Source organism: Solanum stenotomum, chromosome 1, assembly GCF_019186545.1.
Source record: "Solanum stenotomum isolate F172 chromosome 1, ASM1918654v1, whole genome shotgun sequence".
In the NCBI taxonomy this organism is placed as follows: Eukaryota; Viridiplantae; Streptophyta; class Magnoliopsida; order Solanales; family Solanaceae; genus Solanum; species Solanum stenotomum.
Genome location: NC_064282.1, coordinates 3308095 through 3328334, shown reverse-complemented (window position 1 = coordinate 3328334; position 20240 = coordinate 3308095). Strand labels below are relative to the sequence as shown.

At 36.4% G+C, this 20240-nt stretch overlaps 2 protein-coding genes across 6 annotated transcripts; both read left to right on the top strand.

Annotated features, from left to right (window-relative positions):
• The first annotated feature begins 1052 nt into the window (after positions 1–1052).
• Positions 1053–6825, top strand: LOC125875943 (CDPK-related kinase 5-like). The gene is made up of 11 exons (XM_049557020.1): positions 1053–1795; positions 3072–3202; positions 3522–3563; positions 3674–3782; positions 4158–4236; positions 4319–4615; positions 4692–4804; positions 5455–5562; positions 5683–5745; positions 5834–6001; positions 6151–6825. Exons 1-11 carry the CDS (start codon positions 1280–1282, stop codon positions 6289–6291), a joined length of 1767 nt encoding a protein of 588 aa, XP_049412977.1. The 5' UTR covers positions 1053–1279; the 3' UTR covers positions 6292–6825.
• Positions 6826–7467: 642 nt separating this feature from the next.
• Positions 7468–19876, top strand: LOC125875913 (pentatricopeptide repeat-containing protein At5g39710). Of its 5 annotated transcripts, XM_049556996.1 has the most exons (7): positions 7468–10057; positions 10521–10607; positions 10788–11118; positions 11680–11862; positions 12398–12516; positions 13457–13762; positions 14574–15679. In XM_049556996.1, the coding sequence occupies exon 1, from the start codon at positions 7547–7549 to the stop codon at positions 9848–9850; it is 2304 nt and encodes a 767-aa protein (XP_049412953.1). In that variant the 5' UTR covers positions 7468–7546; the 3' UTR covers positions 9851–10057; positions 10521–10607; positions 10788–11118; positions 11680–11862; positions 12398–12516; positions 13457–13762; positions 14574–15679. The 5 variants fall into 5 exon arrangements, 4 of the variants coding, with proteins under 4 accessions (XP_049412953.1, XP_049412946.1, XP_049412938.1 ...); XR_007447469.1 differs by lacking the exons at positions 7468–10057; positions 10521–10607; positions 10788–11118; positions 11680–11862 and adding exons at positions 17203–17527; positions 18094–18223; positions 19389–19876 and having other exon boundaries at positions 12025–12516; positions 14574–14907; XM_049557004.1 differs by lacking the exons at positions 11680–11862; positions 12398–12516; positions 13457–13762; positions 14574–15679 and having other exon boundaries at positions 7853–7996; positions 8119–10057; positions 10788–11032.
• The last annotated feature ends 364 nt before the right edge of the window (positions 19877–20240 follow it).

Here is a 20240-nt window from a genome sequence, read left to right as displayed (position 1 = left end):
TTAAGTAACATAACCACCTTCTTGAACATACTACTAAAACATTTACTTCCTCTTCGCCTTTTTCAAACGGAATAAGTAAAAATGAATGTTTTTTTTAAAAAAATTTATGAAAAAGGATTGACAAAGTGAGAATCGAACAATTATCAACAAAATGAAAGTTCATGTAGTCAATAAGCAAATCTATTGAGATTTCTTAAAAAACAAATATTTATTTAAAATATAATAAACAAGTAAAAATAAACAAAAATATAATAATATAAAATTAGACATTTCTTACAAACTACCATGATTTTAATGGTGGTACAATAAGATACATAGCCATTGGTTGAACAATTGAAGATGAATCTTTTGCGGCAAAAAAAAGGAGGTTCTTTTACAATTTTTAAAAAATTAAGTCCAAGAACTATATTTTTTTTCTTCATTATTTGCTATGTTAGGTAAAAAGTATTTCATTTATCCTTAATTAAAAAGGTCTTGAATTCAAATATACGATGTTTAGTAGCCAATACAAAATACTTCTAAAGTAAGAATTTTTGATATAAACTTAAAAGTCGAAAACTTTTTTTTTTAACCTCCCCTAGGAGCTCCCACCCCTTTTGCTCTCTTGGTGACTCGAACTCCCAATCTTCGGGTTGGAAGTGAGGGGTGCTTACCATCCGAGCAATTCCCTCTCGTCAGTCAAATTTTTTTTTTAAAAAAAGAAGACAGGATTTAGGGCTCATTTTGTACGATATTAAATTTGAGATCAATTTTAAAATCAGTTTATCTCATGTTTGGTTAGAATAAAATCACGAAATACTGAAATTAGTTATTCTGAAATTGTAATGTTATTTTTATCCCACCCTAAAAGTGGAATAAGAATCCTTCTTGAAATAATTAATTTTGAAATAACTTGTTTTCGGCTGAAGGAGCCATTGTAGAATTCCACAAGAGTTGTGCACAGGAGATTGGTTCCAATTAGCTAGCTGATAGTTAATTGGGCAGTAAATTCTCACGTGGATGACGCGTGTCCCTTTAGACATAAAGCACCTTCTCCTTCCTTGAGTCTCCATCCATCCATTAAAACGGAGCTACCCAACCCCGTTTGAGCTCCACACATCCATCCTATATTTCACATACATACATTATACATACATACTGCTCCCGCCCATCTTCCTTAAAATCTCCGGCAGGAACAGAAATTCTCAATCTTTTAACCACCATTGTTCTTGATTCTTGATTCTTGGTTCTTGAATTTATAACTATGTTTTATGTCTAAGGTTTTGTTGTAATAATCAGCATGGGTGCTTGTACCTCAAAACCTCCAAGACCCAATCCTTATTCCCCACAAGAAATTCTTCCCCCACCGGAAACACCAAACGTCGCTGAAACCCAGAAAGAAAATGAAGCTAAAAAATCACCTTTTTTCCCATTTTACTCTCCCAGTCCTGCTCGTTTTTTTCTGTCCAAGAAATCACCTGCCCGTCAGTCTTCTGCTTCTAAGAGTGCGAATTCTACTCCGGCGAGGTTGTTTAAACGACCTTTTCCTCCTCCTTCTCCGGCGAAGCATATTAAAGCTCTGCTTTTGAGACGGCATGGTAGTGTTAAGCCTAATGCTGCAGCTATTCCGGAAGGAGAGGAAACTGAGGGGGCTAACTTGGATAAGAGTTTTGGGTTTTCTAAGCAATTTGCGAGTAAGTATGAAATTGGGGAGGAAGTGGGTAGAGGCCATTTTGGGTATACTTGTTCTGCTATTGTCAAGAAAGGTGAACTTAAGGGTCAGAAAGTGGCTGTTAAGGTCATTCCAAAAGCCAAGGTCTCTTCTTCTCCTCTCTGTTTAGTCCTTAATGCATTGAAGTGTATATGCATATTGAATTACTTACAATGTCTGATTCTTGTTGAAGTACATGGTGGGAAAAGTTGGTCAATTTTATGAGTCCATTTTCTTTGATTTAAGTTCTGTTGGGGTTTTAGATTTTTTCTCTCTGTATGTCATGAACACCATTAGATCATCCTTTCACTCTGTTAAGTCTCCCACCGCCAAGATGTATTTTAATTTTTACTTTTTCTCCTATCTTGAAAATTTGGTGATTCAAAACCAAAGTTCCAGATTCTTAAGCTACTTTTACTTTTTTTATTTATTTTTTATTATTCAACCTCCCCTTTTTATGGGGCATAAACTCTCCTTTTCTAGGAAGTTGCTCTTAAGAGCTGTACTGGTCTTGTTTTGTTGCACTAGTAGCTTTTGTTAGGAATTCCAATTGGAATTTATTGGGGTCCATGAAATATTTGAAAAAAAGTATAGTGGTTTTTACTATTTAATATAGAGTTGGTGGGTTTTGAGCACTATAGAATTGCAAGCTCTTGTCCTTTTGCTTTTGATGAAGACATGAATTGTTGCAAACCCACTGTGTCTTGTGTCCCTGCCTGACTCCTAAAGATTTTTACTTTTTGTTCACAAAATCATCTATGCAATTTAAATTATTCATATCTCCCTCAGAACTTCAAGGGCTGACTTTTCCCATGTGACTGTTGAAGTCACTGCATTAAAAACTGGGGAGCTTTGTAACTTATTAAAGAGAAAAAATGCGTAGGATTATCTTTTTGCGCCAAGAGCTCCTCTTGAAAAGGTTTCAGTATCATCACTAGGGAAAGGAAATGAGAGACTCAATCACACTATTATGCTTCATTCTGTTCATAATCAACAATTCTAGGAGCTTCTGCTTTACCAGTAAACTAAAAGACTCTATATAAATTCATGAAAATAAGTATATAACTATTTAGTTGCTTAAAAGATTCTGTAGCAGATTACTTAAGAAAAAAGAAAAGGTTTCAATAGTAGATAGGTTTAGTGAAATTTTGCTACTTGACCTAATTAGACCATGTCATATTTTGTAGCCTTCATATGGAGATATTATTGCTACTGCTGACTTTTGACCCATTATATTTGTATGCAGTAAACTGAATTCACTTTTGGGGGTTTAAGTTTGTCAGAAATCATTATAACAATTCTTTTTGGTCAGATGCAATTCTTCACTTCAATCTTACCCTCTTAACAGCAGACTCATACTCCCAATTTTGTTGTCTTTCAGATGACAACAGCTATTTCCATTGAGGATGTCAGAAGGGAAGTTAAAATTTTGCGCGCCTTAACAGGACATAACAATCTCATACAATTCTATGAAGCATTTGAAGATCGGGATAATGTCTATATTGTGATGGAGTAAGAATCTAAACCACATTAGTGAGATCTAATCCATTTCTTGTAAGGTTTTTCCTGTCTGTCTTAGTGACACTCCTTAAGGAATAGGACAAAGTAATATAGTGCACATCAGAGAAGAAAGTTTCCCCTTGGCCTGGTGATAATTCATGTAAGCACAACATGGAAGAAAGTTTGGGTACTAAGCCACAACTTAGTTACTCAAAGAAAGTGCATAATGCTAAACCTATAGCATCAGGCTTTAGAAGAATTTCTTTTGAATCCCGAGCATGTCCTTTTTAGAATATGAAAGCTAAGGAAATTCTTGTAAATTGTTGTTCAGGTTATGCCAAGGAGGAGAGCTCCTTGATAGAATACTTGCACGGTATGTCTTTGTTTGATTTAGGGAATTTTACTTCTAATTCATTGATTTGTTTTTTTAAGATATTTCTATTTGGGGATAGTATTTAATTTCCTTCTCATTTCTTTTGGTAGGGGTGGGAAGTACTCAGAAGAGGATGCGAAGGACGTCATGGTACAAATATTAAATGTTGTTGCATTCTGCCATCTCCAGGGTGTTGTGCACCGTGATCTTAAACCCGAGGTAAACATATTCCTCAAACTGGCATTGCAAATTAGAGTGTTACTTACTTTTTATTTAAAAAAGAAAACAGAGAGAAGCACTTCATTGTTTGAGTTTTTCTGGAACGTGTGTGGTATGCTAATGATACCAAAGAGTGCCTTTAGCTTATTACTTTGATGGACACTGAAGATCCTCTGAATACAAAGTGGAACTGTTTTAATATCTTTCCTTGCTTGTAACGTAGCTGCTGTGCACATCCATCCTCAAAAAACCTTTATATGATAATTATCATGGTGATTAACTAACAAGGACATGAATTTTTTTATGTATTATATCTCCTTTTTTTTCTTTTGGTATTTTTGCAAAAGTATCTCATTTTTTCCATTTCCTGTTCAGAATTTTTTGTTTTTGTCGAAAGATGAATCCTCCCCGTTAAAAGCCATAGATTTTGGCTTATCAGATTTTGTCAGACCAGGTTAGTTTTTGCACATGCAGGTTCTATGAATTCTTATATTTGTCTTCACCATTAAACATTTATATAAATATGATGTATGCAGATGAAAAGCTTAATGACATTGTTGGAAGTGCATATTATGTAGCACCAGAAGTTCTGCACAGATCATATGGTATAGAGGCTGATGTGTGGAGTATAGGCGTAATATCATATATTCTTCTGTGTGGTAGTCGTCCTTTTTGGGCTCGCACAGAGTCTGGAATCTTCAGGGCTGTTTTAAAGGCTGATCCAACTTATGATGAAGCACCTTGGCCTACGTTAACTTCAGAGGCTAAAGATTTTGTCAAGCGACTATTGAATAAAGATCCTAGAAAAAGAATGAGTGCTGCTCAAGCATTATGTGAGTGTTTTCTCCTCTGAATTTTCTTGGCATCCGTTTTCTTTATATTGCCTCTTCTCATGACTCCCTTGTTCAGGTCATCCTTGGATGCGTAATCATAGTGGTGCAAAACTACCGCTTGATATTCTTATTTTTCGACTCGTGAAGGCATATATGCGGTCATCCTCTTTGCGTAAGGCTGCTTTAAGGGTGTGTATATTATTTAGCTGGAACTATTGATATAACCTGATATATATCTCTCTGCCCTTGATAGTGCTATATCTTTTGGTTTTAGGTTTGAAATTGTTTATAAGGTTCTTAAGTTACCTTTGCCTTTTATCGTTGGTGAAAACTACCACTTGGTATTCTCATATTTCGTCTCGTGAAAGCATATCAATCATCCTTTTTGTGTAAGACTGCTTTAAGTATGTATATTATTTAGCTGGAACTATCAATATTACCTGTTATATCTGTCTCTGCCCTGATAGCCGAACTACTTACGGTCACCTATATCTTTTGGTTTTAGGTCTGAAGTAGCTAATAAGATTTTCAAGTTACCTTTGCCTGTTGTCTTTGGTAAAGGTTTCTGTATACTTTTTCGATAAGTAATTAGGTGTCGTACTAAAGATGGATAATAAGAACTAACCTAGTGCTGGAAAACATGGTGATCCCCTATCATATCTAACTAGGAATCAGTATCATATGGGTACATATCATATGCAAATCCATATGATACCGATTCTTTCTCATATGGGTTCATAAAGCTGTACGTTTTATTTTGCATCTAGCAGCTTTGATGCTTAATAGTCTTGGGAGCATTTGACTTGTTAAATTGCACCTAATACTTTTCCCTTTGATAGGCGTTGTCGAAAACTTTGACAGCAGATGAACTGTTCTATCTAAAAGAACAATTTGCATTGATGGAGCCAGACAAAAATGGCAACATAAAGCTAGAAAATATAAGATCAGTTAGTATCTTGACTCTCTCATCTTAGCTATTCTGTGCTGTTTGCTCAAAGCCTAAAGGTCTTATCTTCTTACTCCTTATCTAAAAGGTGTTATCTCCTTGCTTTTTTTGTTCCGTATAGGCACTAATGAAATATGGAACAGATGCTATGAAGGAGTCTCGGATTCCAGATTTTCTTGCCTCGGTATTGACATAACCACCATTTGTGTGTTTCCCTGCTTCTTCTATGGTTCTAGATTATGAATGGTGGTTTCTGATATTGTCTTTGACAGCTAAATGCACTTCAATATAGAAAGATGGATTTTGAAGAATTCTGCGCAGCCGCCTTAAGTGTTCATCAGCTGGAGGCTCTCGAGCGCTGGGAGCAACATGCTAGGTGTGCATATGAAATCTTTGATAAGGATGGCAATAGGGCTATTATTATCGAAGAACTTGCATCTGTAAGTTTTCGTTTGTTTGTTACAAATGCCATGTTATTGCTCTCATGTTAGTGTTGTATCTCTGTCAGTTGGACTTTTTGAGAATACAGGATATTGTATGTTTCATTATACGTTTAATGCCTAATATTATGATCAAATCTCGCTTTCAGGAACTTGGACTGGGTCCTTCAATACCAGTTCATGCTGTCCTCAATGACTGGATAAGGCATACAGATGGAAAGCTAAGTTTTCTTGGTTTTGTGAAATTGTTGCATGGTCCTTCCACCCGAGGACCTGCAAAGGTGCAGTAACATTTAGACCGCTTTCAAGAGTGCCCGAAATACCAGAGTCTAGACATTGTGGCTGAGATAATCTCCAAGCATTTGAACATTACAGATATCAGCCACGTTGCACTGAAACGTCAAAATTCCTACCTGCTCTGAATTCAGTTTGTTGGAGTACGTTTGATTGACGGATTCCACTCTCAGCATGTATCTGATTGCTTTTACTTCCACACCATGTTGTGTAAAGATTTCTGATGTTGTGCGGGGTAAACATTGGACTTGCAGTTGTTTGTTACTAAGGGGAATGGTCCTGGTTGCAACTCCTGCCAACAGGGATTAACAAGATGTAGTTACTAGTTTGCCACTTAAATTTGGATTGTGGTGTCAGTATAGATTATAGGGGGCCTTAGTTGATTCAGTGCTGGAATTGATTGATTGATTTTTATATTTATTGTTCAAATTCAAATTTGAGTCCAGGCTAAAAATTGCCTTGGAGTTGATTTGTATCTTCTTTCCTAGCAGATAAAGGTACTTACCTTCCTATTTGGAAACCAAATGACTAAAATAATACACATTCCACAATCAATGGGAATGAGTCCATATTTCACCTGCTCTGCTTCAACTGTGTTTGTACCAGTGTTGATTGCTGGCTTAAACCTGGTCTAAGAGTATATGTTATTTTATGTTTGCTTCAAGAATCAAAGATTTTAGATTTTTTTTGTGTTCTTACCTACTTCAAATTCACACTGAATGGATTTTATTTTTATTTTTAGAATCTTGCTATTATAACAAAACATGTGATGAAATATAACTTAGGAATCACTTTATTCCTTACTGAATAAATGAGAATATTGTTGATCAAATAACATTTAATTAATCCTTTTTATTAAGAATAACAATGACAATTACTATTACTGATGACGATGTTGAGAAACTCTGAGTTGTAGATGTACTAGTAGCTAAGGAAGGAGAGAACTGAGAATACAAGAAACAAAACAAGATAGCAACAAGTAGCTTTTTGATAATCTATAATAATGTAATATATTGACATATACTAATTTCTAAAAAAAAATTCTCCAAATAATTGCTACAACTTCAAAAATAAATAAATTATGTAGTAGTTACCATAAGGAGCCTATAGCCTTATACTATAATAAATTATCTCTAATTTTAGGTTTAGTCATATACTGAATTCCTTAATTTGCAGGGCCATTCATTTTTTTTGTAACTGGTATTACATGTTATCACAGTCGCCGTAACTCCGGTTGTAGCATTTTCCGATATGCTACTTGTTAAACCCTACCGGAGAGCCCTCCATAGCTCAACTCGGCAAGTTCAATCCAAAACCATAGACTCATCACCTTCTTCCTCCAGCACCCTTTTTGTCGACAGGGCTGTATCCATTCTTAAAGGCTACGACCCAATATCCTTGGACTCCATTTCTTCCCAATTCACCCCTCAATATGCTTCTTCCGTGCTTTTCCAATGCCGATTCGATAAACCCCTTGTTCTAAGATTCATCAACTGGGCGCGCAACCGCCAATTCTTCAATCTTCAATGCAAGTGCATTTCCATTCATATCCTCACTCGTTTCAAGCTCTACAAGACTGCCCAATCCCTTGCGGAGGATGTTGCTTTGAAATTCGGAGATAACAAGGGTGAATTGGTCTTTTCATGTCTCAGGGACACTTACCATTCTTGCAAGTCCAGCTCTGCTGTGTTCGATTTGATGGTAAAATCCTACTCTCATTTGAAAATGATTGACAGAGCTATGAATATCTTTGAATTAGCCAAGTTTAATGGGTTTATGCTCACTGTTTTGTCCTATAATTCCATTCTTGATGCGTTGATCAGGGTTTCATGTAATGGGTCTTTCGAATTAGCTCAAAAGTTTTATGATGATATGGTTCAATCTGGGGTTTCACCTAATGTATATACTTATAATATTATGATCCGAGGCCTTTGTGCAAAAGGGGATCTGCAAAAGGGTTTGGTTGTTTTCAATGAAATGGAGAAAACTGGCTGCTTGCGAAATGTTGTAACCTATAACACCATAATAGGTGGCTATTGTAAGATAGGTAAGGTTGATGAGGCAGTCGAATTGTTGAAGCTAATGCAAGTGAGGAACTTGGAACCAAGTGTGGTCACATATAATGCTATTATTAATGGGTTGTGTCGAGAAGGAAGAATGAAAGAGACGAGTGAGATTTTGGAAGAGATGAGTGGAAAGGGATTAATGCCTGATGGAGTAACCTATAACACACTGGTAAATGGCTATTGTAGAGAGGGTAACTTTCACCAAGCACTTGTTTTGCACTCGGAAATGTTAAGGAATGGGCTGTCTCCAGATGTTGTGACTTATACTTCTTTGATAAATAGCATGTGCAAGACTGGGAATTTGCACCGTGCAATGGAATTCTTTGATCAACTGCATGCTAGGGGATTATATCCCAACGATAGAACTTACACAACATTGATTGTTGGTTTTTCTCAGCAGGGTCTTATGAATGAGGCTTATAAGCTTTTGAATGAAATGATTTCAAATGGCCTTTCCCCTTCAATTGTAACTTACAATGCGTTAATTAATGGGCATTGTGCAGTGGGCAGGATGGAGGATGCTTTACGCGTGACTCAAGAGATGGAACAGAGAAGGCTGGTCCCAGATGTTGTAACTTATAGTACAATAATATCTGGGTTCTGTAGAAACTGTGGGTTGGAAAGAGCATTCTGTGTTAAGCAGCTGATGGTTGAAAAAGGGGTCTTACCTGATGTTATTACTTATTCATCCCTAATTCAAGGTCTTTGTGAGCAGCAAAGACTGACTGAAGCTTGTGAACTTTTCCAAGAGATGTTGAGAGTAGGTCTGCAACCAGATAAGTTTACATATACTACACTTATTGGTGCATACTGTGCAAATGGGGATATTAAAGGTGCTTTTCACCTGCATAACAAAATGATCTCTAAGGGTTTCTTTCCTGATGTCGTCACTTACAATGTCCTAATCAATGGGCTTAACAAACAAGCTCGCACTAGGGAAGCAAAGCGGCTTCTGTTCAAGTTGTTGTATGAGCAATCAGTGCCAAATAGTGTCACTTATGACATGCTAATAGAAAGTTGCAAAGATCTTGAATTGAAGAGTGCGGTAGATCTTATTAAAGGATTCTGCATGAAAGGTTTGTTGAATGAAGCTGACCAAGTTTTTGAGTTGATGCTGCAAAAACACAAGAAGCCGAGTGAAGTAGCTTATAATCTACTTATACACGGTCATTCCAGGGGTGGGAATTTGCATAGAGCCTTGAATCTTTTCAGAGAAATGGCTAATCTTGGATTTATTCCTCATACAGTAAGTATTATTGTGCTCATGAAAGAACTTTTTAAAGAAGGAATGAGTGAGGAATTACATCAAGTAATTCAAAGCACATTGGAAACCTGTAAACTTGCTGATGGTGAGCTAGCAAAAGTCATTGTTGAGGTGAACTACAAGGAAGGGAACATGGATGCAGTATTCAATGCACTTACTGAAATGGCCAAGGATGGCCTTCTTCCAAATAGTGGGAAAACCGCATTTTGTCACATGCCAGAATAAAGTACTTATCATCTTAAAATAATCACACCAACTTTTCCCATGCATGAGGTAGAATGCATCAAGCAAGCAGGAAACTGGGTTGCAACAAATTGTTTCCCCTCATTTAGGTTTCTCATGCCATTGTGAATGTGGGAGAGCTGGTTTACTCCGATGAGCGACATTCTTTCGAGAGGGTTAAATTCCCACTTTGCTTGAAAATTGTAGAAGGTCAGATTTTAAACTCCTTTTATCTCTGGACTTAGTACATACCTCAATTTTTGTCAATATCCTGCACATTGAACTTACATATAAATAGGATTTTTATACTTTCTTTAGGAAGTTTAATTTTATCTAGTCTTAGGTTCAGATGTTTGAAAATTTCAATGTATGGACATTAGCTGCATTTTTAATTTTTTTTGGGTTTTCCTCTTCTGAAATAGCATCATCATGCTAAATTGGGATTTCCTCTTCGGAAATGGCATTATCATGCTAAGTGTTAACTCCCAGCATCTATGTCATATATTCCATCGATACATCGCCTTCTCCCATTGCTGATTTACTGGCCTTGCCAATGTGATGCCTCATGTTCCTATTGTCTATCTCTATTACATCTGCTATATTTTAGTGGTAGGTCAGTTTCATATACCAGCAACGCATTCACAAGAACAAATAATTTTTGAATTCGTGTCAGCTATATAAGTAGGGTGCTAACTTGAAAAGGTGAAACAAGACGAAGAGAAGGAAGTGAGTTTCATTCAAGAAAGTGTGAAAACTCCAGGTATGATGTCTTTTACTAGTACATTTTGTTCACATAGTAAAACTACATTAGACAATAACATGATTGTAGATTAAAGAGCAATTGATGTAATTCTTAAGCAAAACAATGCTGTTATAATTCAACTCTTTCTTCCAGTAATTTGATACATGTTTTCCATTGTGAAATCTTCATTCCGTGCAGCTTAAGGAGCTTTTCTGTTCAAGAACATTGTATGTACCATTGATGAAGTCTGTTAATGGATGGCCATGGCTGTTTCGAGAGTAGGATTTGATTTACAGTGTCTTGCTTTCAGATCAGCTATCACTTAGTCTCTGTACTTCTGGACTAACTTTTTCCATTCTAATACCAAATGTAATAATCCTAGTTGCTACTTCTGGACTAACTTTTTCCATTCTAATACCAAATGTAATAATCCAAGTCTAGCAGCTAGTCTCAGAACTTTATGATTTTGTAACTTCTATCAAAAGAACTTGAAGGTCAAAGTCTATCAGCCCAGAATTGCCAGTTAGAGGTAGAAGGCGTGTTCCATTTTAATAAAAACTCTGGTTGCATAAACTAGTACTGGCTTAAATATATCTTTTGACCAGTTAAACACTCCATCCATATTTCTCATACATTGACGTGCAATGTGGTTTTACTAAAATGGTATACAAAAATAATCGAGAACATAAGATCAGAAAAGACCAAGAACACTGCCCCAGGTCTTCTCACTTTCTATAAACTGCTAACATATTATGCATCTCAAGAAATTGTGGTGCATTTGTGTTAAGTAGGCTTCTCACAGGAAGCGACAGGATGTTTTCATATTTCCCCACAAATGACTGTTTGCAAGTTCATCGAGAAGTTACATTTGATTGATTTGCTTCCTATGGTTCTAACGACACAAGTAGACCAACTGTTCCCTTGCTACCAGTTGACATCCCATCTTACTGAGTACGATATTGATTGTCAGGAGCATCTGTTCCGTGTGCATCATAGCTAGTTTCTAAGTGTTGTTTTTCAGTTCAGTGTTTCCTCTAGATTGGGCATGAAGGAAAACTCTCTGTTTTTCATGAATAATCGCTTTGTGCAGATAATACAAGATGTTGAGGCAATATCTCTTGCAACAAATGAACATCCAGTAGCACTGCTTGCAGAACACACAAAAAAACTCTTGCAAAGAGATAATACTATTTACATGCGTATCTTATCTCAAAGGCCAAATGCTGCTGCTGTTTCTGCATCCATACTTCACAAGCTTTATGGCATCAAATTGGTAAGTAATGATTAATCTATCTCCTGGAGTTCTAGTGCAAGGGGAAACAGATGTAAAAATTGGTAAGTAAGAGAAACAGATGCAAATAAATTGAATGTAGTCATTCTTTTGCTGGATCTGCTCTCAGTAGTGAATTCTGAGGGCCTTGGATTTTTCAAATCTGATTCCACAATTGCAGGCAATTACTGCATTAAATTGTTGTTATTTGGCAACTCGTTTATTTGCTCACTCTTATATATTCAAATTGTCATCTTGAAACTATTTAACACTCCCTTACCTTCAGATTCATTGCTTAACAAGCTTTGACCACTAGACTAAATGCATTAAATAATGAGGATTCACCAAATCCAGCTTTCACCCCACCCCCTAAATCCCCACCCCTTTTTCTTTTGATAGAGAGTCAAATACTTCTCTCATTGGAGTTATAGTGTAAATAGCTGAGAAATTACAGTAATCAAAGTTGATGAGCTGTCATAAGGGGAATGTTGTACTCTACATATATCTTGTGATCTGTCACCTCACTCAGTCATTTTAGATTTTGAGAGCAAAGCGAATTAGGTTAGCAGCGGCACATTCAACCTGATTCGAACTGGAATCATTCAGAACCAGATTTTATGGGTAAAAAGGGGCCATGTTTCCATTGTGGCGTCAAACGTAAGTTCTCCTCTTGATTAATATTTTCTCCTGAAGTTCTCCACATAATATCTCACAATTAAGGTTTTATAACTCTTTTAGATATTTGAACTATTATTAGCCGAATCCCTCCACCTGTATCAATACTTGGATCTGTATCCATGAATCTTAAAATTTAGAGCATGAAGGATCCAAACTTTAGATTCGCACCTGTACTGACACATATACAACAACATACCAAGTGTAATCCCATGAGTGGGGTTTAGGGAGAGTAGGATATACACAGACCTTACCATACTTTTGTGGGGTAGAAAGTCAGTTTTTGATAGACCCTCGGCTTTAAAGAGTATTTGAAGAAGGGTTGCAAGAAAATGACAAGATATGAAGTAAATAAACCATCAAATGGTAATACACACCGGAGAATGGTGGGTGGTCCGCCAGTGAGTGGGTGGGGGATTATTTTACCGTTAAGCACTAGAGAAAGAGATAGTCCCTGTTGAATAGTGTACAGTTAATCACTGTTGGCTTAGATGGTAACTTTCCTCCTTAAAATATCATGCAAATAAATGCAGTCTGCCAAGAGGCTAAATGTTCTGCATGGTACCTTGAAGTATCAAGCAAATCCTTTTCAATCTTTCCACCATAAAGCTCACAGTTCAACTACTTTGTATGGTTCCTTAACATGGTGATGAAAATGTGAGTTCACAAACAGTTCACACATTCTAAAAGTTTATGCATGTTTCACAGAAATATTTCCTTTTGTTTTGCCGGAGAAATCCCCCCCTATACATACTCTAGTTTCGTGACGCTTCCGTTCTCGTGAAATGCATTCTATACCTTTTTACAAGAAATCTCAATTCAGTGATCACTGTGCTTTAGTTTCTGAGATAAGTTTCTGCCTGTAAGAATGTTTTCTTATATTGTCCCAGTTTATACACTAATTAATTGTGAACTCAAACAGAAACCATTCTTTGGAGAAATGGGCCACCTGAAAAACCAGTGCTCTGCAATGCATGTGGATCAAGATGGCGGGTTAGGAGGACACTAGATGGCTATATTCCCAGACATGGAAACATAGAAATAGAGAGCTATCAGCGACCTTCTGACATGAAGCCGGCTCGTGACGAAAAAAAGCTAGAAGGTGGAATAGAGGTTTCTGGACAGGATGGCTTGAAAGCTTGTCTTGAAGAGGAAATGAATAACATATCAAGCTTAGGTTCAGCAGGGTCATCCTCAGACAACTGCATGCAGATGGAAGAAACAAATGGTAAAATAATTTCACTCATATATAGAGCACTTGACTTGTCGCAGCAAATATGATGCACGTTCTGAATCAAATCCTTTCTTAAGCACTAGGGTCATAAAAAGTGGAGAACTAATGTCTTCCTATTTCTTTCCTCTGCTTTGCATGATAGTAAGCCCAAAACTGTTAATCTCAAAGAAATTTATGAGATAGATGAAATTAGACAACCAAATCATTGTAGATGCACCTTCCTGAAAAGTAATCCTGCAGTGCATAGTCTTCTGATTCGAAAGAAAAGGAAGAAACAGTTCACCCAATATTATTGTTGCTTCCAATTAAGAACTTCTCTTATTCTATTGATTTTTAAATGGATAAATTTGCTCACCCCCCACCCCACAAAAAGAGCTCTAAGACAACTTGATAAGCATGTATCAAGATTCACGACACTCGGATTTATTTTACGCAGGAAATTCTTTTTGTTTCCCGATTATTGCGATGTGATTGTCAAATCACATTCATAGTTTTACCAAAAAAAGGCGCAGGGAATCAAATGACTATATAATACTCTGTAGACAAAATATTGGGTTTCTTTCTTGTTCATAGATCATTAATTATAGTGTCTCCCCTAAGCTTCAAAAACTTACTTTCCTTTACACAATGAACTGACATCGACAAATTACAGGTAATTTGGATTTTCAATAAAGATATGAACTGATCAGTCCAACTATACTTTAACCATACAAATAATAAAAGCTTTACCCCAAAGTAAAAAGATCTATTATATTAATACATTATTGTTTTATGTGCACTAACATTCACCTTTTGTTTGGAGAAGCATACAAAAATCCTCTCTGGAATCCTGACAGTGTCCCAAGAAGAAAGAGATCAGAGCGTTGAAAACACATTTTGTCACCTGTTGAAAGACTCCAGAGGCAACTTCATAACATTCTACAGGAGCCAGACTTTGAAAATATCTCTGCCGATGATGAAAATATTCTAATTTATGCAAGGAACAAATACATTCCACCTAATGAGATTGGTCTTGGAGCTAAGCTGCTTGTATCACCACCTACTGCTACAGAACACTTGACATCTCTGTCTCCAATGGCAGAAGATAATGATGCCTCTTGCTCAGTGAATGTTCCTGTAGGAAATTCCAATTCCAATTTGTAAGTGAACTTTGAGATGCATGCACAAGGTTCAAGCTGGTATGTGAGCCAACTCTTACTATCTAGCTAGTACAATGTTTGTTAAAGCCATTTGAGCTGTTCCAACCTTACTAGATGTCCCCAACGGCAACGCTCAACAACTTGTGTGTTTTGAGACCATATAGTTTGCCAATAGTGCATTTATTTTGGAGATTTATAATTCTGCTGTTTTATTGGATGGGATTTCAATGAATTAGATATGTCTATTCTGCTTTTTGGGTGCATTTAATATGTCAATTCCGATGCTGGTCATAGTGTGCTTGCCTACAAGTTTGTTAGTGTAAATAAATGAATTTTGGGCCTAAATCAACCCCATGGGCTAGCTTATGAGGGTAGGATTGCTCAAGTCCATATAAGAAATTCATAATTCCCTCATCGCACTTATGTGGGACTTAACACCCCGCCTCACGCCCAAGACTGGACATCTAGTCTGTGGATTATTTAATATGGGGCGCCCAACATCGGTAAATCATAAATTGGGATGAGTTTGACTCTGACACCATGTAAAGAAATCAATTTTAGGCCTAACTCTACCCCAAAAGTTAGCTTATGATAGGAGGATTGCCCAAGTCCATATTAGGAGTCCATAATTTCCTCATCCCATGATGTGGGACTTAAAAAGCCCAATATCCATTATTTACCGTTTGTTTGCATGGACTCCACATTACATAGATACTACATCAAGGGTATGTTGTTAAATTGTTCTCTAAAATGCTTCTGCAATTGCATCTTCCATATTCAGAGATGGGTGTCTGATTATTAAAGATATACCAGGTATATCAGCTTTAGGATAAGGTATGTTCAGCCACTGAGTTTCATAAATGCCCCCAAGTAGCAACATAAATCTAGAGGGTAGATATGGTGTTCACCCCGAACCCCCTCAGCAAAAAATTACATGTTATATAAAGTTATTTTCAAATTGTGTATGTATATATATATATATATATTCTGAACCTCTTGAACATGAGATTAGAGGTTGATTAAGTGGTTGAGGGGGTTCAAAATTCACCTTGAGGTTTCAAGTTTAAATCTCAAGCACTACATTTATATTTTTCGAACCCCTTAGTGAAAATCCTTGATCTGCCACTTTACCCAATATAACTCTTCAAGAACTTTATATTACTTGATTGACTTTTAAGTAATACGAAGTAGTTTAATAACAGCAACAAGCATTGTAGAAACCGGAAAAATGTAATCACTACCATAAAACTTATTAGAAGGCCAGGAAATACAAAAACATTATAAAGGAGCGAAGAGACTAAAATATATTACTCCCTCCGTCCCATTTTATGTGGCAACATTTGACCGGGCACGGAGTTTAAGAAATAAATAAAGACTTTGAAATGTTTACCAAATTTCCCTTTAAAAAGTAGACTCACTTTTCTCTCTCATAAATGTATTGGAGTATTATTTTAAGATTAAGTGGAACCAACAAGGGTAAAAGAGGAATTGTACCTTTAAATACTTACCATATTAGGAAATGTGACATTCTTTTTGAGACTGACCAAAAAGGAAATGGTGCCACATAAAATGGGACGGAGGGAGTACTACTTAGAAAAGGAAAATAGGACATGGGAAGAAATGAGAACGTTAAATCTGTGTCATTCTTTTACACAGTGGCAGAGCAGGTAAATGATAATAGCTGAAAAAGGAAACAATAGGAGTGATTCATGGGACTGGATAAGCATCTTAGGCTCCGGAGGATCATACAACTGAAAAAGGCTACTTTTGGGTTTGTTAAAGAATAGATTTTGGGCCTAACTCAACCCCAAAGCCCAGCTCATAGGGTGAGGATTGTCCAAAACCATATAAGGAGACCAATTACCCACCCCATATCCCATGTGGAACTCTTAAAAGGGCCGTACCTTCGTATTCTTAGTTTCTTTTGAAACGTAGAATGCTTAATCTACAAAGTTAATTATTTTGCCAAAAAAGGAAGTAGTATTGGCGGGAGATATAATTTTATGCCAAAAATATTCTATAGACAAAATCTGTAATCAATCACTATATAATACTCTTATAGACTAAATATTGGGTTTCTTTCTTGCTCATAGATCATTAATTATAGTGTCTCCCCTAAGCTTCAAAAACTTACTTTCCTTTACACAATGAATTGACATCGATTCGATAAAGATATGAACTGATCAGTCCAACTATACTTTAACCATACAAATAATAAAAGCTTTACAACAAAGTAAAAAGATCTATTGTTTTAATACCTTATTGTTTTATACACTAACATTCACCTTTTGTTAGGAGAAGCAGACAAATATCCTCTCTGGAATCCTGAGAGTGTCCCAAGAAGAAAGAGATCAGAGAGTAGAAAACACATTTTATCACCTGTTGAAAGACTCCAGAGGCAACTTCATACTAATCTACAGGAGCCAGACTTGAAAAGCTCTCTGCCGATGATGAAAATATTCTAATTTATGCAAGGAACAAATATATTCCTCCTAATGAGATTGTTCATAGAGCTATGCTGCTCATATCACCACCTACTACTACAGAACACTCGATGTCTCTATCTCCAATGGCAGTTGCTGGAAGTGAGTTTTGAGAAGCATGCATAAGGTTCAAGCTGGTAACTCTTTTATCTAGCTAGTGCAATGTTTGTTAAAACAATTTGAGCTATTCCAACTTTACCGGATGTCCCTAATGGCAACGACAACACCTTGTATGTTTTGAGACCATCTGGTTTGCTAATTCTACATTTATTTTGGAGATTTATATTTCTTCTGTTTTATTGGATGGGATTTCAATGAATTAGATACGTCTATTCTGCTAATTCTACATTTTAGAGGGTAGCGAAGGGGGTCACCCGAACCTGACCCCCTTGGCAAAAAGTTACACCGTATATATAAGGTACTTTTAAAATTTTGTATGTATATATCTAGATTTTGAACCTCTTGAAATTATGGTTAAATAAAACGGAAGAATTATAAAGAAATGCACAACTGGCAATCTCGGTGGTCTCAAAACACGCAAGTTATTTTGCATTGCCGTTGGGGACATCCGGTAAAGTTGGAACAACCCAAATTGTTTTTTATCAACATTGCACTAGCTAAATAATAAGAGTTGGTTTCCCATACCAGCTTGAATGTTATGCATGCATCTCAAAATTCACTTACATATTGGAATTTTCTATAGGAACTTTCACTGAGCGAGAGGCATTTTCTTCACAGATGTACTGCTGATGGTCCTGAGCATGCAAGTTATCGTATCTACTTGTGCTGATGGAGCATCAGATACTTATTGCAGAAAGTTAAATTTGTTCAAGGTTAGGAAACTCTTCCTGGGCTTCTTTCTTTATTTTTATATTGCGGTAACTTAGGTTGATGATTTTGCAAAATTTATATGGGGCAGTTCTAAGGGAAAGATTTTTTAGTCAGTAAATTAAGCTTTATTGGATTTATTGTCTTCTGACTTAGGCATTCTAAATGCTCAGAACATTTTTATTGGTCTGTGGCGGGATGGTTTTTCTGATAAAGTTGTCATGTATTATGCTCAATATTTTCTCGTAATGAATTTGGGAACTTTCTTACCCTTTTCTTGTTTTAATTATAGAATGAAACTGGGTGTGTTGTTGTATTGAAACTGCGTCTGGGACATTGGTACTATCATGGGTCACCACTTGCAAAATTGGGTTTACCAGGTTATTCAACAAGCGTTAATAACTTAGGGAGTTGCTAAATCTATTGATTGTAGTTCTTTGAATAATTATATCATATATTAGCTTTGCCTTAGTCATTAACTCATTATACATCCTTTTTCTCAATAGATTTTTGTCATATTTTTCTTCCAATCTTTGCTTTGGAAACATTTCTTTTGAGCCGAGGGTCTATTGGAAATAACCTTTGTACCCACAAAGGTTGGGGTAAGGTATGCATACCCTCTCCAAATCCTACCTGTGGTATTACACTGGGTAGGTTGTTGATACATATTTGTGGGATGGTTAAGGACATGGATACTTTAAACAGATTGTCACATGTTAAAGGCTTGGAACACTAACCATGCGCATACGGCATTTTTCATTTGCTTCATGCATGATGAAGATGACGATACTTGAAGTCTTGGTCATGATGTAAAATGGGTATCCTTCAAATTTCTGTGGTCATTGGTCATGAAGTTTCTTATATAAGCTGGTGAGTATTGCTTCTGGAGTATGATCTACCTAATGTTGGTGCTCAGTGTCAAGCTTGTGAAGCTGAGCATTTTAGTGCAAGCTAGATCAGTTGCATTTTCACAGTGGTGTGGCAAGGCTGTACCTGATTGCTTCATAGAGTGCAAAATAGGTATCCACAGTATCTGAAGTTTTCAGTTGAATCTGAGAGTTTAATTACCTGAAATAAGAACTAACGCTATTATATAAAGGATCTTTCCTTGCTTATCCAGCTGGACGTTGATTATCTTATTAAACAACTGCGCCCTCTTCTGTTCTTCAGGAAGCTCTGAAGCTACTTGGATGAGGCATATGTCCTTGAAGATCATGTTCACGACCACTAAAGCAGCTCAGGAGCACCTGTTCTTTGGAAAATCTAGTTGGGGTTAATTTTTTGCTTTAACTAAGCTCTATTTCATTACTAGGCTTCTACTTCCAGGGCTACTCAACTGACGAAGTTGGCCGTTAAACTCTGTTTTATATTGAACTGATAGCTTAACCTATACAAAAACCCTCTTCCAAGGAAAAAGAAAAGCTGAATAAATGTTGTTTTGGTTATATTGTGTTTTTTTCCCAGGAGATGCTAATATATAAGATATGAGATCTTTGTAGGATCATTCTATTATAATTTGTAGTGTGAGATCATTTCCTTGGAAATTTAGCAAAATATTGCAACATGCAATGAAAGAGACTTTACAATTCGCACTGGTTGATCGTTTAATTTTTGTAAGCAAGATTTTTTAATCGAATTTCCAGAAACAAGCAAGATGTCCCGTAATGCTTTGAGTTTTAGCTGAGAAATCCACCATTTCCATTGGCCTTGTTTTGCATTTTTTGGGTACGATTTTGAAAAACTATAATCAGTTTCTTGATTCAGATGCCACCAAACGAGTTTGTCTTTCTTTGTTACAACACTCGGAGCCCGTTCCTAACAAAATGACAACGAAATATCAAACGTAGTGGGAACGGATTTCCTTTTCGTCATTCTTTTATAACCATTAATCTTCGTCACCGTAACAACAAATTTTGGACAGTCTACGAGTTCAGTACACTTGAAGTATTTCTGACAGCAAAATATCTTGTACAAAAAATGAGCAGGTCGCAAGTGAGTATTTTAAGCTGTGATTTCACACGA